This window comes from Podarcis melisellensis (genome assembly GCF_964234715.1).
Source record: "Podarcis melisellensis genome assembly, chromosome: 6".
In the NCBI taxonomy this organism is placed as follows: domain Eukaryota; kingdom Metazoa; phylum Chordata; class Lepidosauria; order Squamata; family Lacertidae; genus Podarcis; species Podarcis melisellensis.
This window is the reverse complement of record NC_138538.1, coordinates 557,073-581,160: the sequence shown is the minus strand read 5'-3', so window position 1 is coordinate 581,160 and position 24,088 is coordinate 557,073. Positions and strand designations below refer to the sequence as shown.

Sequence of the window (24,088 nt, the reverse complement as noted above, 5' to 3'; positions counted from 1 at the left end):
ATCCAGCCAGCCGGGGCCCCAAGGAGGCCTGAGGGGCCAGATTCCACAGGGAGGGCAGGATGCGGGCACGTGGCTGTCCAACGCGGCACCCTCCATCCACCTTGTGCAAGGGAGAGGAGACCCCTTTCATGGTGGGGGCTGCCCCTCCACCTCTGGCACCACGTCCCCATTTATGAATGGACTATTTATGAAGCAAAGACCCTGTTTTTAAACACCGTGTCATTTTCCAATAAAGCTCAGAATGCAGCAAAAAAGAAAAAGAAAAAAGAGAGCTCTGCCCTCTCTGCCCGAGACCCTGGGCAGCTGCTGCCAGCCAAAGTAGGCAGCACTGGCCTAGTTGGATCAACAGCTTAAGGTGGCAGCATCACCTGCGTTTCAAGGGAGAAATGGGGTGTGCAGAGTTTGGGGGGAGCGGAGAGGCAGTTGTGGGCCAAGGGGGATGTGGAGAAGTCCTCTGGAGAACCCCTCTTCAGCCCCGCTCCTCCTTCTGCCCCACAGGAGGAAATGGACACCATCCCCATGGTGTCGTCCATGCTCAGCGGCCTGGCCAACTACACCAACCTGCCTCAGGGCAGCCGGGAGCACGAGGAGGCAGAGAACAACGAGGGAGCCAAGAAGAAGCCCGTCAAGGTGAGCCATTCAGGGGAGGGGGGCGCCGGGAGACTGGTCTCTGCCTCTGCGGGGTTCCTTGTGGGGTTGTGGGCGGAGGGGGGTTGGCTCTGGACCCCAGGTGTGTGCCTCCTTTCCAGAGGGTCAGGGGCTGAGCTGTTGCCTGTGGACTCTCTGTGGCTCTGTTGTGGCTGCGTTGTTCTTCTTTAAAAAATAAAACAAAATGGGTTTTTAACAAAAAATGAAGTGCAAATATAGGCGGGGGACAACGACAAGGAATTAAAACATGCAAACCATTAAGTGTCACAGCCAGGAAGGACAAGAGCAGCTCCAAAGGGATAGTAAAGTATTCCCTTTGCAAATAATACAGATTTGTACAAATCAAAGTATCCACCGTTCTTGAGAATAAAGGTTCCACAGAGTCTTACATTTGCAAATCTCGGTGGCACAGAGTCACCACGTGCCTCAGTTATCTGCACGTGAGGAAGGGGCTTCGGGTGATGATCTCAGGGTCCAAGTCGGTTATATGGGGAGCGGTGGTCCTTGAGATTCTTCTTGTGGGGATTAAAGGAGATGGGGAGGCCGCCATGTCCCCCCTCCTTGTGCTGGAGAAGAAAGTGGGCTGTGAATAAAGAAAGAAATCCTTCTTGACGGGACTTTGAGCCTCCCGTGTGACCCCCACCCATTCTTTCCTGCCATTATTGCACCGCTTTCGGCAGAAGTGTTGAGGAAGAAAGGATTTGTTGGACCTGTCTTGAGGAACCTCTGAGCCCTCCTTGCCCTCTCCGTCCCCTGGCACAGCCTGGCAAGGCACCTCCATCCTTCACTGCCGGCTGCCCGCTGCCAGGGGGAAGACGCTCCTCGAGGGAGGGTAGTTCTGAGAACAAACCCCTCACCCGCTCACCCGGCCTGCTCCCCAAGGCACCTGGGCAACTTCCTTCCTGAGCCTGGGAGGAGGGTGGGGAGGGGTATCCATCCTGCTCCGCACCCCCCGGGTGCCTCACCACCCTCTCTGCCCCCTCCTCTCACAGGCTCCCCAGATGGGCACCTTCATGGGCGTCTACCTGCCATGCCTGCAGAACATCTTCGGCGTCATCCTCTTCCTCCGCCTGACGTGGGTCGTTGGCATCGCGGGCATCATGGAGTCCTTCTGCATGGTCATCCTCTGCTGCTCCTGCGTGAGTCGCCCCCTCCTTGGGGACCCCATGGGCAAAGTGGGGAGGGGAGGGGAAGGTTTTCACCAGGCAGGCAGAATTCCTCAGGGCCGGCAGTCCAAGCTATTGCTCTGGCTGGAAACTTAGGGAAGGAAGGTCAAAATGAGGAGCCCCTCAAAATGCCCACATTCTGTCCCAGTCTTTGAAGTCTCACCCCAGGGTGGGGGTGGGGGGTCACGTGGGAAGCTCACAGCTGCCCTTTGGGATGGTTGGCAGTGGGACAGGGGACCTGGGAAGGTGGCAGGCTGCCCCTCCTTGGAAGTTTTTAAAGAGAGGTTAGATGGCTCTGTGTCAGGGCATCTCAAGCTGTGATGGCTGAATTGCAGGTCCCACCCAGCTCTTCAGTTTTATGATTTTGTAAATTTTTGGGGGGGGGGTGTAATCAAAGCTACTAAATAGATCTATTAACAAACACGCAGGTAATTCAGAACTGCAGTCCAGAAAATAAATACAGCAGAAGGTTATTATTTCTTCCTCTGATAAATTGTCCCAGTTGACACAGCAGGCAGGTACATTGCAGGATGGAGGAGCACCTGTCAGGGATTCCTCACCTGCGATTCCTGCATTACGGGGGCTGGACTAGAGAACCCTTGAGGGTCCCTTCCCCCTCTACAATTCCAGGATTCTGTGTGCCAGGGGTGGACGCAGCCAGGCCTGGCATAGGAAGGCAGCTGCTGGCGCTGGGCATGGATACACCTGTCTGGATGGGCAATGGTGCAGGGAAGCTGATTAATGCCAGCCTGCCTCCCGGGGACTCATCCAGCTGCATCCTGCCCCAAAGGCACCGCTCAGCCCATCCATCTCCCGGCCGTCCCCAGGAAGCAGCCTTGCCAAGTTGCTTCAGCCCCCACCTCTCCCCACCCCATTACCTGCCCTCAACCCCGCAAAGGGACCCCCCCAAAGACACCCTCTTCTGGCTGGTTGGGGCAGCCCTAAAGGCCTGGGTTCAAGTCCCAGGAAGGAGGAGGGCAGGGCACTCGTTTTGCAAAGTCTGCTTCAGCAAAACAAATCACAGAATCTCAGAGCGTTCAATTTTGAGGGGCTCCGTTTGTCATCTAGTCCAACCCTCTGAAATGCAGGAATCCCAAAAGTTGCTTTCACAAGCCTAGCCAGACATGGAATTTTACTTGTTTTTAAATTCTGTTGCTTCTGTTTATATTTTGCATTAAGAGGCATTAAGGCTGCCTCTTTGTTTGGAGTCTGTTGGTTTTGCAGGTTTTCATTTTTGATAAGTATTGTTTTGTGAAAGCACTTACAGATTTATTTATTTTCAAATCAAGCAGCCTATACGTTGGGTTGAAGAATAAAGAAATCAGTATAGCAAGCTGCAACACTTTTCAAATGCAAGCCTGTTCTGGAAAATGGGCATCATCGCCTTTGCTTTCTTTTGAATGCCCTTTGAGGATAAATGAAAGGAACATTTTAACAGCGCTGTGTTGCACACAGTGACTGATGGGGGGGGGAAGAGTGTGGATCTGGCCCTGTGCCCCCCCGGCCCCTTTGAGCTGGTTTCTGGCTGGATGAGATGTGGCCCCCATTCCAGGGGGACCCTGCAAGAGGAGGGGTCTCAGCAGCACAGGCAAGGGGTGGGCTTAGCCGCTTCCCAGACCCTGAGAGCCTCTGAGCTTCTCAAAATAAGAGTGACTTCGCTCTATGACTGACAACCCAGGCGGGCTCTGCTCTGCCTTCACAGCTGGAGACAGCAATGTCTCTGAATCCCAGATGCTGGAATCCTCAGGAGGGGAAAGTGGATCTGGGATCCAGCTTGTGGGTTTGCCTTGGGGAAATCTGGCTGGCCACTGGGAGATGCTGAGCTAGATGGTCCCCCTTTCGTCTGATCCAGAAAGCTTTTCTTATTTTATTTCATTATTTCATAACATTTATATACTGCTTGATTGTAAAGAAAGCTCTAAACAGTTTACGAAAAAGAGAACAGAACAGTAAGATTATTAGTAAAAGCAATACAAACCTTCAAAAAATTAAAACCAACAATAAACTAAAAATACAACAGCATCCTAAATGTCTGGGTAGGCTTGCCAAACAAATGTTTCAACACAACAAATGTGCCTGCTTGGTGTCAAGAGGCAGGGAGTTCCGCAGGGCCAGTGCTGCCGTACCAAAAGACTGATTTCTGACAGATGCAAATGTCCTTATGTTCTCACCCTCACCTGCTTCTCAGCCCCCTCCACCTCCACCTGCCGGGGGCCACTTTCCTGACTTTGCTTCTTCCCTCTGGCCCTTGGCTTCCTGGTGACCCCCTGCCCTCCCCCAAGTGCCATCTCCACTCTCCATCATCCGGGAGCCAGACAAAACAATCTAGGGGGGAAACGGAGGGTCTTGCCTTGGGAAGAGGTGAACCCGGGAAGGCTGACCTTGGCGCTCATTGGGATTCCTGCATCGCGGGGGTTGGGCTAGATGGCCTCTGGGGGTCCCTCCCCATTCTGCAGTTCTAATCCCCCCCCCACCAAACCCTCCTACCTCTCTGCCTTTTCCTCCTCACAGACGATGCTGACAGCCATTTCCATGAGTGCCATTGCCACCAATGGAGTCGTGCCAGGTGGGTAGAGTCCTTTGTGTCTGTGTGTCTGTGTTTGTCCGCCTGCAATCGCGGAGCCCCAGGCCAAGGGGAGGGGGGTCTTCCTCAGCACTCCTCCTGACGGCTTGCCAGCCCTTGGTGCCACCTCCCCCCCTGCCAAGACCCCTTGCCTCTGCCTCCCTCTTCTGCAGCCACTTTGTGCTGCCAGGTGTGCTGGGCCCAGGGGTAACTCATGAAACGCAGTCCGGGTCCGGCCCCGAATCAAAAGGTTCTGCTAGGAGTCAGTCTGACAGGGCCAAGGCAGGACACGAGGCAGGGAACCAGGCAAGGACAGGCACAGGATCACAGGCAGGTTCTGGCAAACATTGCTCCCACAACCTGGGGGGGGGGGTCCAGCAGCCTTTTATCTCTGTCTGGGTTATGGCTGGTCCTGATCCCCCGGCGACTCACCTCCCTGTCTCGCCCGAAGGTGAGCACTCCTCCTGCGAGTACTCAGGTCTCGTCTTCTCTCAGACCTCAGTCTCTGCAGCTCGGGAGATGTTGGTGGGTTACTAGACCCAGGGGCCGCCTCAGCCTCCCCTGACCCAACAGTGGAGCAGCTGTAAGTGATGGCCCAGCTGGAGGGAACTGGAGCCAGGGCAGGCTCAGGCCCCGGACTCGGCCCAGCTGGTGCTTGTTGCAGGGGAACCTGTGCAGACTGGGTCTCTTCAGGATCAGGCCCCAGACTTGGTTCGGATGATGCCTGAGGCAAAGGATGCCGTGCAGACTGAGACTCCTCTAGTTCCAAGTCCGAGCCCAAATCCCAGGCCCTCACACTAGGGCTACTTCGCAGGGTTGGCGCATAGCAGGAGGTACAGCTGGAGGCCAGGCAATGGCACGCTGGCATTATCCAAGGGCGTGGGCACTCAGTTGCATACCCTCCAACATTCCTCCGATGAGAATAGGGACATCCCATGCCATAATGATAATTTTCCTCTTTATACCCCACTCGTCTGACTGAGTTGCCCCAGCCACTCTGGGTGGCTTCCAACATATATAAAAGCATAATAAAACATCAAGCATTTTAAAAGAAACCTTCCCTCTACAGGATTGCCTTCAGACGGCTCAGGGGTTGGGTAACTCCATGTCTTCCAACATTTCTCCAAGGAAAATAGGGCCATCCTAAGGAAAAGCAGGACATTCTGGGGTCAGATCAGAAACCAGGACAGCTTCTCTAAATCAGGGACGTCCCTGGAAAATAGGGACACTTGGGGGGGTCTGCAGTTGCTCTCAAATTTCCCCCCACCCCAGTGCCCAAATGCTGGCATCGGTTGCAAGGATTTTATGATGGCAGGATGGGAGTCTCTTTTATGCAAACCTGCATACCCCCCCCACACACACACCATAACATATAACATCTGTAAAACACATTCTTATGACGTGACTCACAAGTTATGAGATCCACAAACCCTTGGGACTTGGACTTTGGTGTTCTGGAGATTCCTTTATTTATTTTATTTGTCTGTTTCATAAAATTTATACACCACTCGGATGCTGAAAAGAAAAGCCTTCAGAGCAGTTTACAAAAAGATAAAAACAAGAAGATTTGCAATACTTTAAAACATACGAAGACTTAAATGGATCAAAATGCAGGCCAGCATTTCTAAGCACCTGGGCTGGTTTGTCTCAGCAAGGATGTTTTCAGCTGGTGGCAGAAAGAAGACCGTGCAGGATCCTGCCTGAGATCAAGAGGAGGGAGTTCGTTAAAAAAAAAAAAAGTGATATTTTATTAAAATTTTCAGAGTAAGACAATAACTGGAAAAAACACAGGAAAAAATACAAAAACACAAAAATAGAGAATAACAAAAAATCCCTCTTTTTTTTAATCTCTCTTCTTTGATTAACTTATTTTCCTGACTTCCTCACGCCTCCCTTTTTTGTATTCCATTTAAAAACTTAGTTCAGCAAATTCATCCAAAGAGGAGGGAGCTCCAAAGTGAAATGAAGTTTCAAATTTGTGAATGAAATAAAGCTACTGCGTTCTCCCGCATAGGGGTCTTTGTGCCAGACCTAACTTGCTGGCCAGTTCACCCCATAAGGGTGACACGCCACCCTCTCTTGTCCCAAGCGTCCAAGTTTGCACCATTCAAGTCCTTCCTATAACCACATATGCTGCCGCTAAGCAAAACCCAATTGGTGGCTCATCCCTTGTTCTCATTTCAGTGCAGATTTGGGAATGCCAGCTCTGGAGACTTCATGAAATGCTGGTGTGTGATTTTACTTCTCTCATTAGACGCTTGCTCCTCCAAACTGGCAGCCTCGGGGCATGTCCGCCACAGGTGCCTAACCTGCCTCACCCGCTCCCCAGACTTGCGCCAGCACAGAGATGAAGCACAGCAGACCCACAACTTATGTGTGATCTGCTTGCACGATTGCAGCTCTGTGTGGCTGTCAGGAAAATAAATAAAGGGAGGGAGGGAAAACCATTGAAAGGGACCATCTGAGATCTTACAATGACCCCACAAGATCTCATGGGATCCTCACAAAGCCCAGTAAGGGAGGGACGGTCACGCAGGAGAGACCGGTTCTGTTGGGTCTTCCTGACTTTGTGCAATTTTGCCTTGGCACTCAGACCCCCAGCAGGTTGCTCCTGCGCAAGTTTTGGGGCTACTTTATGCTTATGCGTATGTTGTTGTTTAGTCGTTTAGTCGTGTCCTCCTCTTCGTGACCCCCTGGACCAGAGCACGCCAGGCACTTCTGTCTTCCACTGCCTCCCGCGGTTTGGTCAAACTCATGTTTGTAGCTTTGAGAACACTGTCCCACCATCTTTTCCTCTGTCGTCCCCTTCTCCTTGTGCTCTCCATCTTTCCCAACATCAGGGACTTTTCCAGGAAGTCTTCTCTTCTCATGAGGTGGCCAAAGTCTTGGAGCCTCAGCTTCAGGATCTGTCCTTCCAGTGAGCACTCAGGGCTGATTTCCTTCAGAATGGAGAGGTTGGATCTTCTTGCAGTCCATGGGACTCTCTAGAGTCTTCTCCTGCAGCACCAGAATTCAAAAGCATCCATTCTTCGGCGACCATAGCTTTAACTATACGGACCTTTGTCGGCAAGGTGATGTCTCTGCTTCTGAAGATGCTGTCTTATGCATATATGAAAGCTTAACTCTCTCTCTCTCTCTCTCTCTCTCTCTCTCCCCCCCCCCCCATCTGACTCCAGCTGGCGGGTCGTACTACATGATCTCCCGCTCGCTCGGCCCTGAGTTTGGTGGCGCTGTGGGGCTCTGCTTCTACCTGGGCACCACTTTTGCAGGTGCCATGTACATCCTGGGCACCATCGAGATTCTGCTGGTGAGTGGGATCTATGCTGCATATGTGGTGGGCATTCTGGGATGAAATATATATGGAACTTTAAAAAATGTTTAAGGGTTTGTTTATATATAAAAAACCCCAGAGGCTTTCCTTCTTCAAATATTAGGTCCTGACATCCAAAGAATATAAGGGAGCTATTTTTATATGTGACAGTGGCCGCAAGAATTTTAATAGCAACAAATTGGAGAGGAGGAAAAATACCATCAAAGTCGGAGTGGCAACAAAAATGAATGGAATACGCAGAGCTGGCTAAGCTTTCAGGAAAAATAAGAGACCATGCAGACCAAGTATTTTTTTTTAATAAATGGGGTTTATTTAAAAGTTACATTAAAGATTGCAATAGCATGAAGTCTGTGGCAGCCTTTGAATAGCTTCTGTAGTCTACTGAATAAGTTTAAGAAAGTACAATATCTTTAATAAGTAATTATTAAAAGCAGAGATGAATACAGTGGTACCTTGGGTTACAGATGCTTCAGGTTCCAGACTCTGCTAACCCAGAAATAGTACCTCTGGTTAAGAACTTTGCTTCAGGGTGAGAACAGAAATCATACTCTGGCGGCGCAGTGGCAGCAGGAGGCCCCATAAGCTAAAGTGGTGGTTCGGGTTAAGAACAGTTTCAGGTTAAGAACGGACCTCTGGAACGAATTAAGTTCTTAACCCGAGGTACCACTGTAGTGCACTAGTTAAATACACACTTAAATCTAAATGGAATTGGTGGGAAGTCATTAGAACCAAAAGAAGACTGTGAAAAATGTAAGAGATTTTGATAATTATTATTAATTTTTGATAACTTTGATTTTGTGTTATGTTTTTAAAAGTTCAATAAAGCAATTTTAAAAGGGAGAGAGAGAGATTCTGCTGGTGAGTGGCGGCAGGCAGACCGAGAGCAGCGAGGGTGGGCAAGGGCAAAGCCCTTTGGCCTTCACTGGGTGAGGGGAAATCCATTTTAAGTGTCTTGTTTAACCCCCGCCAGGCCAATTTTCAAGTCCTTCTGACCTGCCTTCCTTCTTATCCCTCTGTGGAATTTGTATGGCTTCCCCACTACCAAACCATAACAGGCAGATCCTTGTGTTGCAGTTCAAAAAAATATTTTTTTTTTGTTTAGGCAGATCCTTGTGTTGCAGTTCAGATCAGGCTCAAGGTGGCTTGCAGCGTGGAAAAAATGCACAACTGCAACACAACAAAAGTAGTCATAAACAATAAATACAACATTTGAAAGTGCACACGATCTAAAATAAAGATACCAAAAGCCAACTTTGGCAACAACATGCCAGCCCAGGAAGAGTGAATCTGGAGGGTAAGAAAGTCTAACAAAGTTCTGATTTTCCCCATGGTGACTTCAGTGCTTCCCCCCCTCCCCATTTTTCAAATATCAAATTCTTTCCAAAAATAAAATCTCTTTGCCGCTGCCCTAAGGAGCTCTTGTGCAAGGCAGCCTTGTTCTCAAAGCAGAACAACCTCGGAATACCTGAGTGGCTCCTGGCATGGCGGCTGGATTTGCAAAGAGCGGATTCCGGGTTTCATTTTGGTCCACAGAAAGCAGAGAGTCAGGATGGAACTGGGTGACTCTTGGGGTCCCTTCCGACTCTGCGATGCCATGAAAAGAGATTCTTTAAGAAAATTCAATGCAACCCCTGCCTTGGAAGAGAAAAGGAGTTCATGAAAGACTCCCTTTGAAGCAACTAGAAATAGATATATTTTTAAAAGCAAACATAAATAATGACACTGGATCCTGAGGCGGAAGAATAGCTGTCCTGTCTCCCCTTTTTTCTTTTAGAAGATGTAAGCAAAAAGCTTAAGTGACCTGATATCTCATCTCCGTATCCTTCATTTGCTCTCTCCGGCATAATATCGTGCTTGTTTTTTCCGCTTGTGCTTTTGTCTCCCTGCAAAAGGGAGAATATAATGAAGCTGGGGGTGTTTGGGATGCAAAGCTTGTCCCTGTCGGCTCAAAGGACTTTTGTAGATGCAGCCCCCCCCCAGCAAGACCCCCTCCTCCCTTTCTGGCAAGGAGGGAGGGTCAGCCGGCAGAGGACTGTGTGAGGAGGATGGAGAAACCCACTCCCCAGTCACATCTCAGGGCTTCATGACCCTCTTCTCAGAAAACACTTGCAATCAAAATTAAACCACCATGGAAAATCCTAGCAGCAAAAGGAGCAGCAGCCTCTGCCTTTTAGAAATCCGCAATCGTCCTTTTCCAAGAGGAGCCCCTCGCATATTTCCACGTCCCACTGCTCAGCGCCAGAGTTCATTGTTCCCAATTTCTAGGCGCAAATAGGATCGTTTATGTCACCCTCTCACCCAAGCTCTTGCTAAGGAGGCCATTTCAGCACTTATCACATATATTAAATAACTTGCGTTTCCCAGATGCTCGAGTGTGGAATTATGCCTCTGCTGTGAAGATATGTGAACTGACAATCCGTAGCATATATCCTTTCACAGATTAATTATCACCCTGAGATTGGGGAGCTGTCATCCACGTTAAAAGCATTAAAATGAGCTGGGGTAATTTAATCTCCTTTTGGTGCAATAAGCTCATCTGCGTCTCTGGGCTCCCAGAACCCTTTTTGCAGCTTGTGATAGGGGTGTCCCCCTCCCCGCTGTTTCGCAAGATGCACAGCCCTGCCCTCATTTGACCCAAGCGAGGACAGAGCCCCCCCCCAGCCCCATGGAGCCTCTCCGAAGCCTTCCCCACGGCACCCTGTGCGAGGTCACTGAAGGAGACCTTCCTGCACCCCCACCTCCAGCTGGGCCCACCCCTTGCCCTTCTCGGGGGCTGCTTGGCCCACTTCTGAGACACAGCATGAGAGGTACCTGGAGGGCTGCCCCACTGAAGGAGGAGCCAGCTTGGTTTTTGTGCTGCTCCAGATTCAAAGTGGAAGAAAGAAGATTCCAACAGAACATCAGGAAGAACTTTGGGAGGCAAGAGCTGTTCTGACAGAGGAACGGACTCCCTTGGAAGGTAGTAGACTCCTTCCTTGGAGGTTTCTAAGCCGAGGTTGGGGCGGTCGTCTGCCAGGGATTCATTAGCTGTGATTCCTGTATTGCAAGAGGTTGGACTGGACCAAATCAATGATTGATTGATTGATTGATTAATAATAATAAGGTAGAGCAACTCCCCTAGGAGGAAAGGGGCAGCATTGGGGACTGTGCAGTTGGTGGGGGGCAGGTGGCTATGGGTTTGTTCTTGTTTTATGATGTGTTTTTTTGTTTTTATATTGTATTTTAATGTTGTGAACCCTGCTAAGATCTACAGGTGAAGCAGTAATACTACTACTAATAATAATACTAATAATAGTTTAGAGGAAAGGCAAGTAAGAGGTGACATGATAGAAGTTTATAAAATTATGCACAGCACAGAAATACCCCCCCACACACTAGAACTCATGGGAATCCAATGAAACTGAATGTTGGAGTCCATCACGCAGTGGATAAACTGTGGAACTCCCTGCCACAGGAGGCAATCATGGCCAGCAAGACAAGTTCATGGAGGAAAAAGTTACCGAGGGCTCCTAGCCAGGATGGCTGTGCTCTGCCTCCGCAGTCGGAGGCAGCTGGAACCCCCAGGAGGGGAGAGTTGCTCTGGTGCTCGGATCCTGCTCCTTGGTTTCCCATGATGGGCGTCTGTTTGGCTGCTGTGAGAACCGCATGCTGGACTCGGTGGGGCCCCCTTGGCCTGATCCAGCAGCTCTCCATGTCCCTGGGGCCATTTCCAAGCCCACAAGGTTGTGGTTCGGAGGGTGGGTGGCCCAGCCTTCCTCTGAGTTGGGTCTCCTTCCTGTTAAGATGCGTCTGGGGAGACGGGGCAATTGGCAGCCCCCAGCTGGCTCCAGCCCACCGGCCGGCAGCCAGGCAAACTCCGGTTCTCGGAATAGCATCAAAACTGCGACTCAAGCCTCAGAAACCTTTAGAGACTGAGCACACAAGGCAGCAGAGATAAGAACTCTTTGCAGACTGTGCTGGAATTAAACAGACATGGGACATACAACAATCCACACATCTGTTTAGTGGAACTATGTCCTAACCCTTCCTTCCTCTCCGCCAGGCCTACATCTTCCCTCCGATGGCCATCTTCAAGGCCGAGGACGCCAGTGGAGAAGCGGCTGCCATGCTCAACAACATGCGCGTCTACGGGACGTGTGTGCTCACCTGCATGGCCACCGTGGTCTTTGTGGGCGTCAAGTACGTCAACAAGTTTGCCCTGGTCTTCCTGGGCTGCGTCATCCTCTCCATCCTGGCCATCTACGCCGGAGTCATCAAGTCGGCCTTTGACCCGCCCAGCTTCCCGTAAGTGCCAACGAGGAAGAACCCCCAGCCCGGCCCACGCCAAACGGGGGCTTCCCTTTCTTTTTTTAATATAATTTATTATTATTATTACAAATTCTTCAGAAACACCATCCAAACCTATCTCTCATGTCCCTTAACTCCCCATTCACCTTCCATGGTGTTCATTCCCTTATAAAGCTGCGGTGTTACTTCTCTTTTATCCATTACATGCGTTAATTCCAAATTATTAAACTGCAAATTCTCATCTGTTGCCATACTTCAAATCCTGCATGCATTTTAACACAACCATGCTATTTTTTTCAAAATATTTCCATCCTTCAAGAATTTCTTTCCCCCTGTTTTGTTCCCTGATTCTCAGTTAGTCTCTGCATACATCCCGTCATCTTCCTAAACCAGCCTTCTTTCGCGGGAACTTCTTCTTCATTCCATTTTTGCGCAGAGTCATAAACTATTTCTGCCGCTGTCATAGCGCACAAAAACAAATGAAACCATTCCTTCAGAAGCTCTGGTCTGACGATACCTAGCAGAAAGGCCTCAGGTTTCTTGGGAATCCTCACTTTAAATTATAAATGCCTGAAGGTATTTTAATACTTGAAGGACTATTGTATTTTAATATTTCGTTGGAAGCCACCCAGAGTGACTGGGGAAACCCAGCCAGATGGGTGGGGTAGTAGTAGTAATAATAATAATAATAATAATAATAATAATAATAATAATGTTTAAAGTGGGAGGGGTGTGTGTCTCCATTTCAATACAGTTGTACCTCATGTTACGTTTGCTTCAGGTTGCGTCCCACGGTGACCCGGAAGTAGCGGAAAGGGTTACTTCTGGGTTTCACCACTTGCGCATGCGCAGATGTGCAAAATGACATCACACGCATGCGCAGAATAATAATAATAATAATTTATTATTTGTACCCCGCCCATCTGGCTGGGTTTCCCCAGCCACTCTGGGCGGCTTCCACAAAGACCAAAAATACACTAAGTTGTCACACATTAAAAACTTCCCTGAACAGGGCTGCCTTAAGATGTCCTCTGAATGTCAGGTAGTTGTTACCTCTTTGACATCTGATGGAACTGTGTTCCACAGGTCGGGCGCCACTACTGAGAAGGCCCTCTGCCTGGTTCCCTGTAACTTGGCTTCTCGCAATGAGGGAACCGCCAGAAGACCCTCAGAGCTGGACCTCAGTGTCTGGGCAGAACGATGGGGGTGGAGATGCTCCTTCAGGTCTACTGGTGAATCGCATCTCGCACATGCACAGACGCGGGTTGCGTTCTTTTCAGGTTGCGAACGGGCCTCCGGAACGGATCCCGCTCTCAACCAGAGATACCCCTGTACTCTCCTTCCCACTGGGCTCTCTACAATTCTATAAATAAGTCCATCACTAATCCCTCCTCTCCTTTGGGTGGGGAAGGGGCAAGAACCTGCAGGGCGGCCCCTCTGGCCAGGAGGCAGCAAAGAGGTGACCAGTGGCATAGCGTGGGTTGTCAGCATCCGGGGCAAGGCAAGTAATTTGCACCCCCTAACCCATGGATTTGTGCCCCCTAACCCTAACCCCCAGATGTTGCGCCCGGTGCAGCCGGGCCCCCCTGCACCCCCCATGCTACGCCACTGGAGGTGACCCCTCCCCTTCTCCCCCCACAGGATCTGCCTGCTGGGCAACCGGACTCTGTCCCGCGACGGCTTTGACATCTGCACCAAGGTGGTCCAGGAGGGCAACGAGACCATCGGCTCCCAGCTCTGGGGGCTCTTCTGCTCCTCCCGCTTCCTCAACGCCTCCTGTGACGAGTACTTTGCCCTCAACAACGTCACCGAGATCCAGGGCATCCCGGGAGCCGCTTCCGGCCTCATCCAAGGTAGGAGGGCTCTAGGTGGCGTCACTGGGGGGTCAAAAGGGGAGCCCCAAAAGCCGTGGGGGACCTGGGCAGATGGGCAACTCTATTCATTTATGGACTGAATACCCCCCCTTTTCCTCCAAGGAGCTCAAGGGGACGTTTTCTCCCCCTCCTTGTTTAATCCCTGTGAGGTAGGCTAAGCTGAGCGATGGCAACTGGCCCCCCAGGACACCCCCAGGGAATTTCTTGGCCAAGTGGAGACCAATCATTTTATTTGTATGTCACCTTTCCAAAGTGAAAACTATGCTCAAGGCGGCTTAAAGGTAAAGGTAAAGGGACCCCTGACCATTAGGTCCAGTCGTGGCCGACTCTGGGGTTGCGGCGCTCATTTCGCTTTATTGGCTGAGGGAGCCGGCGTACAGCTTCCGGGTCACGTGGCCAGCATGACTAAGCTGCTTCTGCCGAACCAGAGCAGCGCATGGAAACGCCGTTGACCTTCCTGCCGGAACGCGACCTATTTATATCCTTGCACTTTGACGTGCTTTCAAACTGCTAGGTTGGCTTACAACGTATTAAAAAACCCCACATAACATTGACAAATGAAGGAGAATATAAGGAATATTTTGAATATAATAGAATGCCTGGAGGTCAAAAATGAAAAGAAAGCAGCAATGATGTTTATAGATGCTGAAAAAGCCTTTGACAGCATCTTTTGGAAATTCATGACAAAGTTACTTGAAGAAATTAAATGGAATGAAGAAGGAAGAAATGTGAGCCTAAATTTCTAAAGGGGATATCAGCAATTTATTCAGAGCAAAAAGCAAAATTAATCATAAACCAGGTGATAACGGACAAATGTAAGACACAAAAAGGAACTAGACAAGGATGTCCACTATCACCATTGTTGTTCAAAAGCAGTTATAAATAATAAAGAAAACTTCAAAAAGCACACAACCAAATTGAACAATTTCCACATAAATCCAAAATAAAGATACAAAAATATTGTACCATCTGCAACAATACCCCCTCCAACAAAACCCCCCTCAACAACGCCCCAACGCAAGATGAATAAATAAGCTGTCAGCATGCATCAATCAGGATTCGAACCTTGATCTCCCTGGTCCTAATCCATCACTCTAACCGCTACACTTTCCCGCGGCTGTGTCTCTGGGATGGGGAGGGTGGCGCAGTTCATTTCTGGTGCCCCTAAAACCCTAGAGTGCCGTGGGGCAGAGGCACTTCCCTGACCTGCTGGCAGGTGAGTTGCCCAGAGGGGGAGGGGCAAGGGGGCACAGAGGGGGGCAGAGGCCTCAGACTGGCTCTGGGGGCAGGACTCATGGCATTTCTGGCAAGAAGGCGGGGAGGGACCATGCCACTTGTGGGGTGCCCAACCCCAGCCCAAAGTGGGGGGCTTGGCGGTGGGTTGGGGGGCCTCCCTCCACTGGCGTAGAGGGTGGGGCCACCCTCTGCGCATGGCAGCCACTCACCCGCCCCGCTTCATGGCGTCTCCCCCCGCAGAAAACCTCTGGAGCACCTACTTGCCCAAAGGGGTGATCATTGAGAAGTCTGGGATGACCTCGGCGGCCCCTGCAGATCCCCTCCTGGACATGGACCAGCCCTACGTCTTCAGCGACATGACCTCCTACTTCACCCTCCTGGTGGGCATCTACTTCCCCTCAGTCACAGGTAATGGACTCTGGTGGTGGGGTGGCACCCGGGCGCAGGTGGGGCAGAGTCTCTGGGGCACAGGTGAGGAGGGTGCCTGGGGAAGGAGTGGGTCTCGGGTGCTGAGCGCTTCCTCCAGCTCTCAGTTGTCCCACCTGCCAGGCATGACTTTTAGGAGGCCGTATGGGGGCTGGGGAAATTTGGGGCTGGGCGTCATCGATCCCACCTCCCTACTTTCTGCCCCCAAGGCAATAAATGGAGCCCTGGACCTCGGGCCATTTTGGTGTTCAGAGGCTGGGAGGGGGTCTGCTTCACAAGCCCCCAGACACCGCAGCCCACTCCTCAAGTCCTGGGGAGGGAGCAGTGCAAGACCTTTGGGGCAAAGGTCAGGGGTCGGCATCCCTGTTGATTTCAGCTTCTCTTTTGTCCCATGTGAGGCCAAATCCTCCACAGTTCTGCAGGAGTTTGTGGGTTGGTGTTCTTTTAAAAGCAAAAAAAACCAAACCATGAAAACTGATTAGCATTTCAGTACACATTTTCGCTAACACACAATTTTTTGTGTGCATTTTCTTCTGACACAATGCATTTCTAAAATATTTGCCAGCCTATGCATTGCATATACTTTCCTGGAATAGACACAATTTTGTGTAGCTTATTTGGTTGCAGAAGGGCATTGCAAAATTCAGGGAAAGGTGGCTTTCAGAGGAGGGCTGAGTTTCGGTCAGCAGATTGTTTTGGAATGTGCAGGTGAGGCCACTTCCCTTTAGCACTTGAACTGAGCCGAATTCCTCTCTCCTCCCTTGAGACCCCATGTCCTTCGAGGGCCGAGACCCCAGACACTGCAGCCTCTTCCCCTCGTGCCTCTCACGAAACCCCTTTTTTGGGGGGGTTGGGGGCAGTGCTCTTGCCCTGCAAAGCTTCCAGAGAGGGAGCCCCCACGGCAGCCCCAGTCCTGGCCTGACCTTGTTACAAACAAGTACCCTCATGTGCAGCTCATTAGCCGCCACAGCTGGAACTAATTGGGCCACGATAACGAGAGGAAGGGACCTCACATCTGCACCCGAGAGGGAAGCTGGGGGGGGGGCTCAGCTGGGCACCAGAATCAGAAGCCCCTCCCTCCCACCTGCCAGTCAGCCCCTTCCTCTTCAAGCATCCTCTTTGGGGATGCAGGAGAAGTTCCCCAATGAGGAGACCTTCTCCTCTCCCCTGGAATACGGTGGCCAGTGGTGAGTTTGCAAAAGTGTTTAGCTTGACAAAGAGGAGCCTAAGGGGAGAGATGATACCCATCTTTAAATACCTGAAGGGCTGTCACATGGAAGAGGGAGCAAGCTTGTTTTCTCCTGCTCTGGAGGGCAGGACTCGAACCCATGGCTTCCAGTTACAATAAAGGAGATTCCAGCTAAACGTTAGGGAAAACTTTCTGACGGTGACAGCAGTTTGACTGGGGAAAAGGCTCCCTGGGAAGGTGGGGGGCTCTCCTTCCCTGGAGTTTTCAAGACAGAGACTCGGGGGCCATCTGTCGGGGATTCTTTCGCTGTGTTTCCTGCATTGCAGGGGGTTGGACTAGATGACCCTGGGGGGTCCCTTCCAACTGACCTTTTCCTCCCTCTTCCCCAGGGATCATGGCTGGTTCCAACAGGTCTGGAGACCTGCGTGACGCTCAGAAGTCCATCCCCACGGGCACCATCCTTGCCATCGCCACCACGTCCGCAGTCTGTATCCTTTGCCTCCGGGGGGCCTGCCCCTGTTCTCAGAGGAAGGTGGGGGCCTTGGAGAATCGGGCTGGCTCGTCCTGAGCCCCTCTGCTATCGGCAGCCCCAGATGGGGCTCAGCCAGGTGATAGAGGTCATACCTGTGTGGCCAGTTCAGGGGCTGCTGGCCTGATGCCCCAGAGCGAGACCCCCCCAAAAAAACTGTCTCTGTGTCACATGCACATATTGCCCCCTGGGCATAAGTTGGGCCAGGAGCCACTGTGCCCATATTGCGGGGGCCGCCTCCATCTATGGGGACGGGACGTTTGCCTTGCCCCACATGAGCCCACCTGACCCCTTTGATCTGCACAAGCAGCGCTGCTGCAGCTGCCACATAAATATCCCTTCTGCATGTGTAAGAATGTGACCTTTGGAACTCCCTGCCTATTGATTCCAGGCAGGAACTTTTTGGGGGGCCCAGCTAAAGCATTTTTCTTTAGCCAAGCTCAATTAGAAAGTTAACACGTGTTTTAATTTGCTTTTCGTCTGTTGTCATTTTCGGTTTCCAAAAAAAAATCTAAATGTTGCTGTTAATTTTTCTCGCTACTGTTTTCTCTTTGTAAACCGCTTTGAGGTGGTGCCTACTTTTCCAGTGAAGCGGCGTATAAATTTTATGAAATAAGCAAATAATAAAGAGGTGCCTTCCAGGTGTTCCCTTTGAGTCTCTTCTTGCCTTCAGCTTCAGACCAGCCCTTCAAGCGCATTGCTCCTCTTTTGCCTCTTTGGGACGCCGACCAAAGACAAGGGAGGAAGAGCTCCCATGTCAAGAAGGAAGACAGCAAGTGGCCCTGAAGGCAGCACAGAATCATGGGACCCCCAAAGGTCATCTAGCCCAACCACTCACAATGCAGGAACCGCAGCTAAATAATGTCAGGCGACCCCTCTCGCCAACCCCCCCTTCTGTCTCCCCCATGCCCCATGCCAGCACTTGCCCTGATTCTCCCAGGCCTGGTCCCAGGGGGGGGGGGGTCCTTCAGACCAGGCAGAGCTTCCAGCCATCCCAGCTGCCTGCCGCCTCCTTCCTTAACGCTCCCGCAGACATCAGCTCCGTCATCCTCTTTGGCGCTTGCATTGAGGGCGTCGTGCTCCGGGACAAGTGAGTATTCTTCTCTCTCTGGGCTGGGGGACCACTGGCCTCCTGGCGTATATTCTTATAATAATAATAATAATAATAATGTAAAGGGACCCCTGACCATTAGGTCCAGTCGTGGCCGACTCTCGGGTTGCGGCGCTCATCTCGCTTTGCTGGCCGAGGGAGCCGGCGTACAGCTTCCGGGTCATGTGGCCAGCAGGACTAAGCCGCTTCTGGCGAACCAGAGCAGCGCACGGAAACGCCGTTTACCTTCCCGCCGGAGTGGTACCTATTTGTCTACTTGCACTTTGACGTGCTTTCGAAGTGCTAGGTTGGCAGGAGCTGGGACCGAGCAACGGGAGCTCACCCCGTCGCGGGGATTCGAACCGCCAACCTTCTGATCGGCAAGTCCTAGGCTCTGCGGTTTAACTCACAGCGCCACCCGCGTCCCAATAATAATAATTTATAAAATGATAATACCAGGCCTCGGGTTGATTAAACATTCTGCAGCCTCCTTAAACATGTCTGTGGCAGGGGTATTGTTTTTTGCTATTGTGGGAAACGCAAGGATCTTAAGATAACATGGTTATGTTTTCAAACTTGCGTCCTCTTGTTGCAAACTGCCCTGCTGTGGTCTTTGGCATATAACTTTAATAAATGCATATGCCGCCCTCCATCAAGAGAAGATTTGCAGCGCAAAACACAAAATGTGCCACATAAAGAGCATAAGCAAAGCAGGGCAGTGGCCTTGAGAGGGACCCCTGCTAAGCCCTTGGAAGACAGAAAACTCTGCGCCCGGTGCAGCCCCCCCCCCCGTGACAACCCCCTGCCCTGCCAAGGGACCCCTCCCGCTCCCTGCTCTCTTCGCCCGGCAGGATGCCGGCCTCGGCTGCTGCCTGTGGTGCTGAGCTCCCTCCTGGCAGCCGGGATTCAGCCGCCCTTCCCCCATCTAGGCCACCCAAGGTGCTGCTGCAGCTGCCACTGACATTTTTGGGTCATAATACTAATGGCTTTATTCCCTATACAAATATGGAGGCACCTGGCCATGGAGGGCCACCAGCTCATTTAGGGCCATACGGAACCTTTGCAAGCTGGAGAATTCTTTTCTTTATTTATTTCAAAAATCTTGATGATTTGCAAAGGGAATCTGTGCTTTCCTCTCCTGCTTTGCAGCTGCGCTGTGTCCTTTTCCTTTTCGCTTTCGTCCTTCCAGGCTGAGACGCTTTGTGGGTTAAGTCTTTGATTCCTTCTGTTTCATCACGCTTGCACTTTAGGTTTGTTAGCAAATCAATAAAATAAAATAAAAATGGAAATAAAATTAGGACTAATAAGGCTTGCAGGGTTGGCACAGCTATGGTGGCTGCCAGGAAAGGAGAGACTTCTTGCCCTGAGCCGAACTCGTCCAGGGGTCCCCGCTGGCCTCTTGCGCAAGGGGAGAAGCAGCCCCCCCTTTCCCAACGCTGCTGCCCTCTGAGATGAAGAGGGAGCCAAGAGAAGGCTCTGCTGCCCACTTCCTTGCCAACTGCAACACAACAGCCCTGCAGGGCTGCCAGTGGGTCTTACTCTCTGCTAGCTGCTGCCAGCCCCCTCCCACTGACATCCCTTGTGAGTTACTCAGAGAGTAAAGGCAGCCCAGGCTGTCGCTGAGTCTCCCCAGACCTCAGGAGAGTGTGCCAGTCACTTCCAGCCCTAAACTGCCAGTAGCTCAAATGCCAAGCATCTGGGCACAGGGAGGGGACATTCTGAAACACAATCCAGCGGTCAAATTAAGGAACATTTTTCAGAATAAAAGTGGGTGGGGAGCCAGTAGAAGGTCCGTGTAGAGTCTGAAATAAACCTGAGCTCTGTGGCTCTAAATCTGGACTGATCCTGCCCACGCCACAACAATGTAGGGATTCCAATTTACTGCCTCCCTGAAGTTGGAAAGAACCCGATGCCAAGGCCACGTGGATTGTTGAAGTCTCTCTCCCTTCCCCTGGGAGGGTGACCCCTGGCTCTGTCTGACCAGGAAGAGTCCGAGTTAGTTGGTCCAGTCCTGCATGTTCCTCAGTCCCCCGGGGAAAGGGCGGAGCAGGTGGGGCCTTTCTTCACACCCTCACAAGTGTCCCATTTTAAGTGGGACATCCCGGATCACGGAAGCCAATCCCGGCTTCTGTCTGGATCCCAGAATGTCCTGTTTCTGGTGTGGCACAAGTCGAGAGCTGGAATCCCGGCCCAAAAGACTGAGATGTTGGGGACTGAGATGTTGGGGACTGAGATGTTGGGCGGGCTGTGCTTCTACACAGGCTTTGGGGGCATCAGTTATGGCACCCTCTGGCCTCTATGGGCCCAGAAGGTGCCCAGCAGGGATCAAGACTAGATTGCTTTGCTCCCGATCCAGAAGCTACAGTTAGTGCAGAATGCTGCCACACAATTGCTGACAGGAAGGAGGCCTTGTCAGCATGCAAGACTTTTGCCCAGAAATCTGCACGATCAGGCTCGTTTGCTATCAGGCCAAGTAGAAACTGTTAGTATATAAAGCCCTTTGCAACTTGGGCCCAGTTTACCTGCGAGATCACCCTGATACATGCCCCCTTGACTTCATAGATCTGCGGACGTGGCTCTCTTACAAGTGCCACATAATATCCGTTCTGCATTTTTAAGGAATTGATCCTTTAGGGTGGCAGCACCTAACCCTTGGAACTCCCTGCCTCTTGATACCAGGCAGGTGCCTTCACTGCTCTCTTTTCAATGCCTGCTCAGAGCATGTTGGTTTGGACAAGCTTGTCCAGTTGCTTAGAAAGCTGATGCCAGTTTCATTCTGTTTTTAGTCCATTGTTCTTTTCACTTTTTGGAAGCTTTAAATTGTTATTCATTCTTCTTACAGATGATTTTATTGCTTTATCTTTTTTGTAAACTGCTTTGAGGGTTATCTTTTTACAATCAAGCGGTGTGCAAATTTTATAAAACAAAGCCAGAGGATGGGGCTTTGAGCAGCAGAGGGCAGGCGAGGTGACCAGCTGATCCATTGAGTTTACTTACGTGCCGCTTTGCCCATGAGGTGCTGGGCCCAAAAGCAGCTCTCAGCAAACCGTAGAAGCACAGAACCGTGGAATCAAAACACCGAAACCCAAAGCCCTGAAGATGCCACTGTACAGAACGCAGAGCTTGCCAGTCCATTCAGCCCTGCCCTTTGCCCCTCCAGGTTTGGCGAGGCCGTGAGCGGGAACCTGGTGGTGGGCACCCTGGCCTGGCCCTCCCCCTGGGTCATTGTCTTCGGGTCCTTCTTCTCCACCTGCGGAGCCGGGCTGCAGAGCCTGACGGGGGCCCCTCGCCTGCTGCAGGCCATCTCTCGCGACGGCATCGTCCCCTTCCTGCGGGTAAGTGCCTGCCTGGGGGGAAGGGAGGAGCGTGGCCACAGCGCGGGGTGGGGGGCAGTCAGGAAGACCCTTCCTGCTGCAGCCAAGGATGAGTTGAACTGAAGGGGTTTCTTTGGGGGGGGGGTGAGGACCCTGCCTCCTTCTGCAGAATTCAGAAGTGGCCCATGGGAGGAAAGGATCGGGGGTCTTCTCAGGTCACTCTGTGCCCCCTCCGGGGCTGGGATCTGCAGAGCTGGAACTTCTGCAACTCTCACATGATGCTAATTCCGCACTCTTGGGAACTCCCTTTCACTGCCCTGTTAGGGGCTAGAAATGTTTTTGTCCCAGCGCACTTTCCAGGCTCATAACTTTAACCCATAATCTTGAGAAGTGGCTTTAATAAGTATGCATGTTTTCTACTCTTTATTATATATGTGTGTGTGTATCCATATAATGTAACTTTAATGCTTGTTTCTAATTGGCCTTTTAAATAACTGCTTCAGACTGTTTATTGCAACCGACGTAGAGAGGTCTTGTTTCCTAGTAGCAGGAAAAGGGGGGAAGAGCACAGTGCTTAGAGGGTCAGACCAGCACCTGGGAGAGAGACCTGGGTTCAAATCCCACCCCCCCACCCCCGCCATGAAGCTCACCAGGAGGGTCAGTCCTTGGGGCCAGTCCCTGCCTTGCAGCCTAGCCTCCCTCTCAGGGTTGTTGTGGGGATTAACATGCAGAGGGCAGAATCCTGCAGGCCCCCTTGAGCTCCTTGGAGAAGCAGGTGGGACAGAGATGCAACTGGTTTTGATCTGGCCCAGCTCCCCCGTCTGGTTGGGCCTGATGTGCTGCGCATGTGTCTGTGCTGGTGAAGCCAGCCTGGGTGTGGGTTGTGGGGGCCCCGGTTTCTCAGTGCGTTTGGCGCACTTAGTGAGCCACATCTGCACAAATCCAAGCCGACAGCCGACAGGGACTTGCGGCTAATTTTAAACTCCCTCCTCAGCTGCCTCTTTTGCAGTCTTCACTTGAGGGACGAGCCATGCTGGGTAACAGGAGGAGGCGCCGGCTTTCCTGCCTCCACTCCTGTGCCCCCTCCCTGCACCCCTCTCTCTCGCACACACACGGGCACAGATACATGCACACAGGTGTGTGCGCACACAGCAAGCGGTTGGTCGGACAGGGTGCATTCCAACCCTCCTTGCACCCTCAGCAGGATCAGGCCAGGAGTTTTCCTCACTAGGATTAGCCAAAACCATGGAGAAGAGGGCCCTGGAGGGCTCCCAGCCTGGCTGGCGCTTCTCTGCCTGCGCAGTCAGGGCAGCCATGCTCCTGAATCCCAGTGGCTGGAAACCGCAGGAGGGGAGAGTTGCTCTCATGCTTGGATCCCGCTTGCTGGCTTCCCACAGGCTGGCCCCTGGGAGAACAGGATGGTGGAGCAGCTTGGCTCTTGGCTTGACCCCACAGGCGCTTCTTGTGTCCTTCTGCTCCCTCGGTGGCCAGTCAGAGGCGTCCAGGAGAGCCCAAAGATAATTCCCAGCAGGTAGCCTGGAAGTTCCCTTTTGCTGATGGCACCCGAAGGAGTTCTCGCTCCTCCTCCTCCATCCATCTAGCTCTTCTTTTGTAATCTTTTTTATTAGTTTCCCAATTTACTCCCAACAATAACCAAATTATAACAAGAGCAATTAATTCTCCGTCCCTGTACCTTGTCCCTTTAAAAGCCACCTGAGCCAGGGGCAAGGCTGCATCCCCCCCCCCCCGGGCCCTGTGAGGTCGGCTGCCCCCCAGGCCAGGCAGGGAGCTTGGTGGCTGAGCAGGGGCTTCCGACACGCAACCCTCAAACTGCCTCCGACAGAAAGATCTCCAGGTGTCAGAAAGAAAAGGAAACAAGAGGCAGCTTTGCCCTGCCAGTCTCAGCACCCGCATCTCCAAGGTCACCTGTGCCCTTGTCTCCTCTCAAATCAAATGGGTTGGATGGTGAAGCCCCTCTTGAGCAGAAGCATCAACCCAGCTAAGGTCAGAGCGGGCGCAGGAAGACCAGGGGGAGCATCGTGCTGGGTTTGAGCCAGGCTGGGTCTAGCCGAGTGCCCTGTCTCCAGCTGTGCGCCAGAAGCCCAGGCATAGTCAAGCTCCTTCCTCCAGAAGACAGTGGTGGTGGATGGGGGAGGAGAGGCTCAGGCTCCGTGGTCGGAGATACCAGTTGCTGGAAACCCCAGGAGAGGAGAGTTGCCCTTGTGCTCAGGTCCTGCCTGCGCTTCTCCGGAAGAAGTATCTGGTCAGGCCCTGTGAGTGTTGGGATGCGTCCGGGGAGACGGGGGCAATTGGCAGCCGGGCAAACTCTGGTTCTTGGAATAGCATCAAAACTGCAACTCAAGCCTCACAGACCTTTAGAGACTGAGCACGCAAGCCAGCAGAGATAAGAACTCTTTGCAACAGAAGAAGCGGAC

General features: G+C 51.8%; 1 protein-coding gene across 3 annotated transcripts in view; it reads left to right on the top strand.

Moving 5' to 3' along the window:
- The window catches only part of SLC12A5 (solute carrier family 12 member 5), a 103,457-nt gene that overhangs the window by 62,454 nt on the left and 16,915 nt on the right, over nucleotides 1-24,088 (top strand). For all 3 annotated transcript variants that reach the window (XM_081916683.1, XM_081916682.1, XM_081916684.1), the window contains exons 3-12: nucleotides 499-630; nucleotides 1,641-1,787; nucleotides 4,326-4,380; nucleotides 7,554-7,684; nucleotides 11,751-11,992; nucleotides 13,637-13,848; nucleotides 15,346-15,513; nucleotides 17,110-17,208; nucleotides 18,282-18,339; nucleotides 21,500-21,674. In XM_081916683.1, coding sequence (XP_081772809.1) covers nucleotides 499-630; nucleotides 1,641-1,787; nucleotides 4,326-4,380; nucleotides 7,554-7,684; nucleotides 11,751-11,992; nucleotides 13,637-13,848; nucleotides 15,346-15,513; nucleotides 17,110-17,208; nucleotides 18,282-18,339; nucleotides 21,500-21,674 — 1,419 coding nt within the window. The remainder of the gene's footprint in view (nucleotides 1-498; nucleotides 631-1,640; nucleotides 1,788-4,325; nucleotides 4,381-7,553; nucleotides 7,685-11,750; nucleotides 11,993-13,636; nucleotides 13,849-15,345; nucleotides 15,514-17,109; nucleotides 17,209-18,281; nucleotides 18,340-21,499; nucleotides 21,675-24,088) is intronic.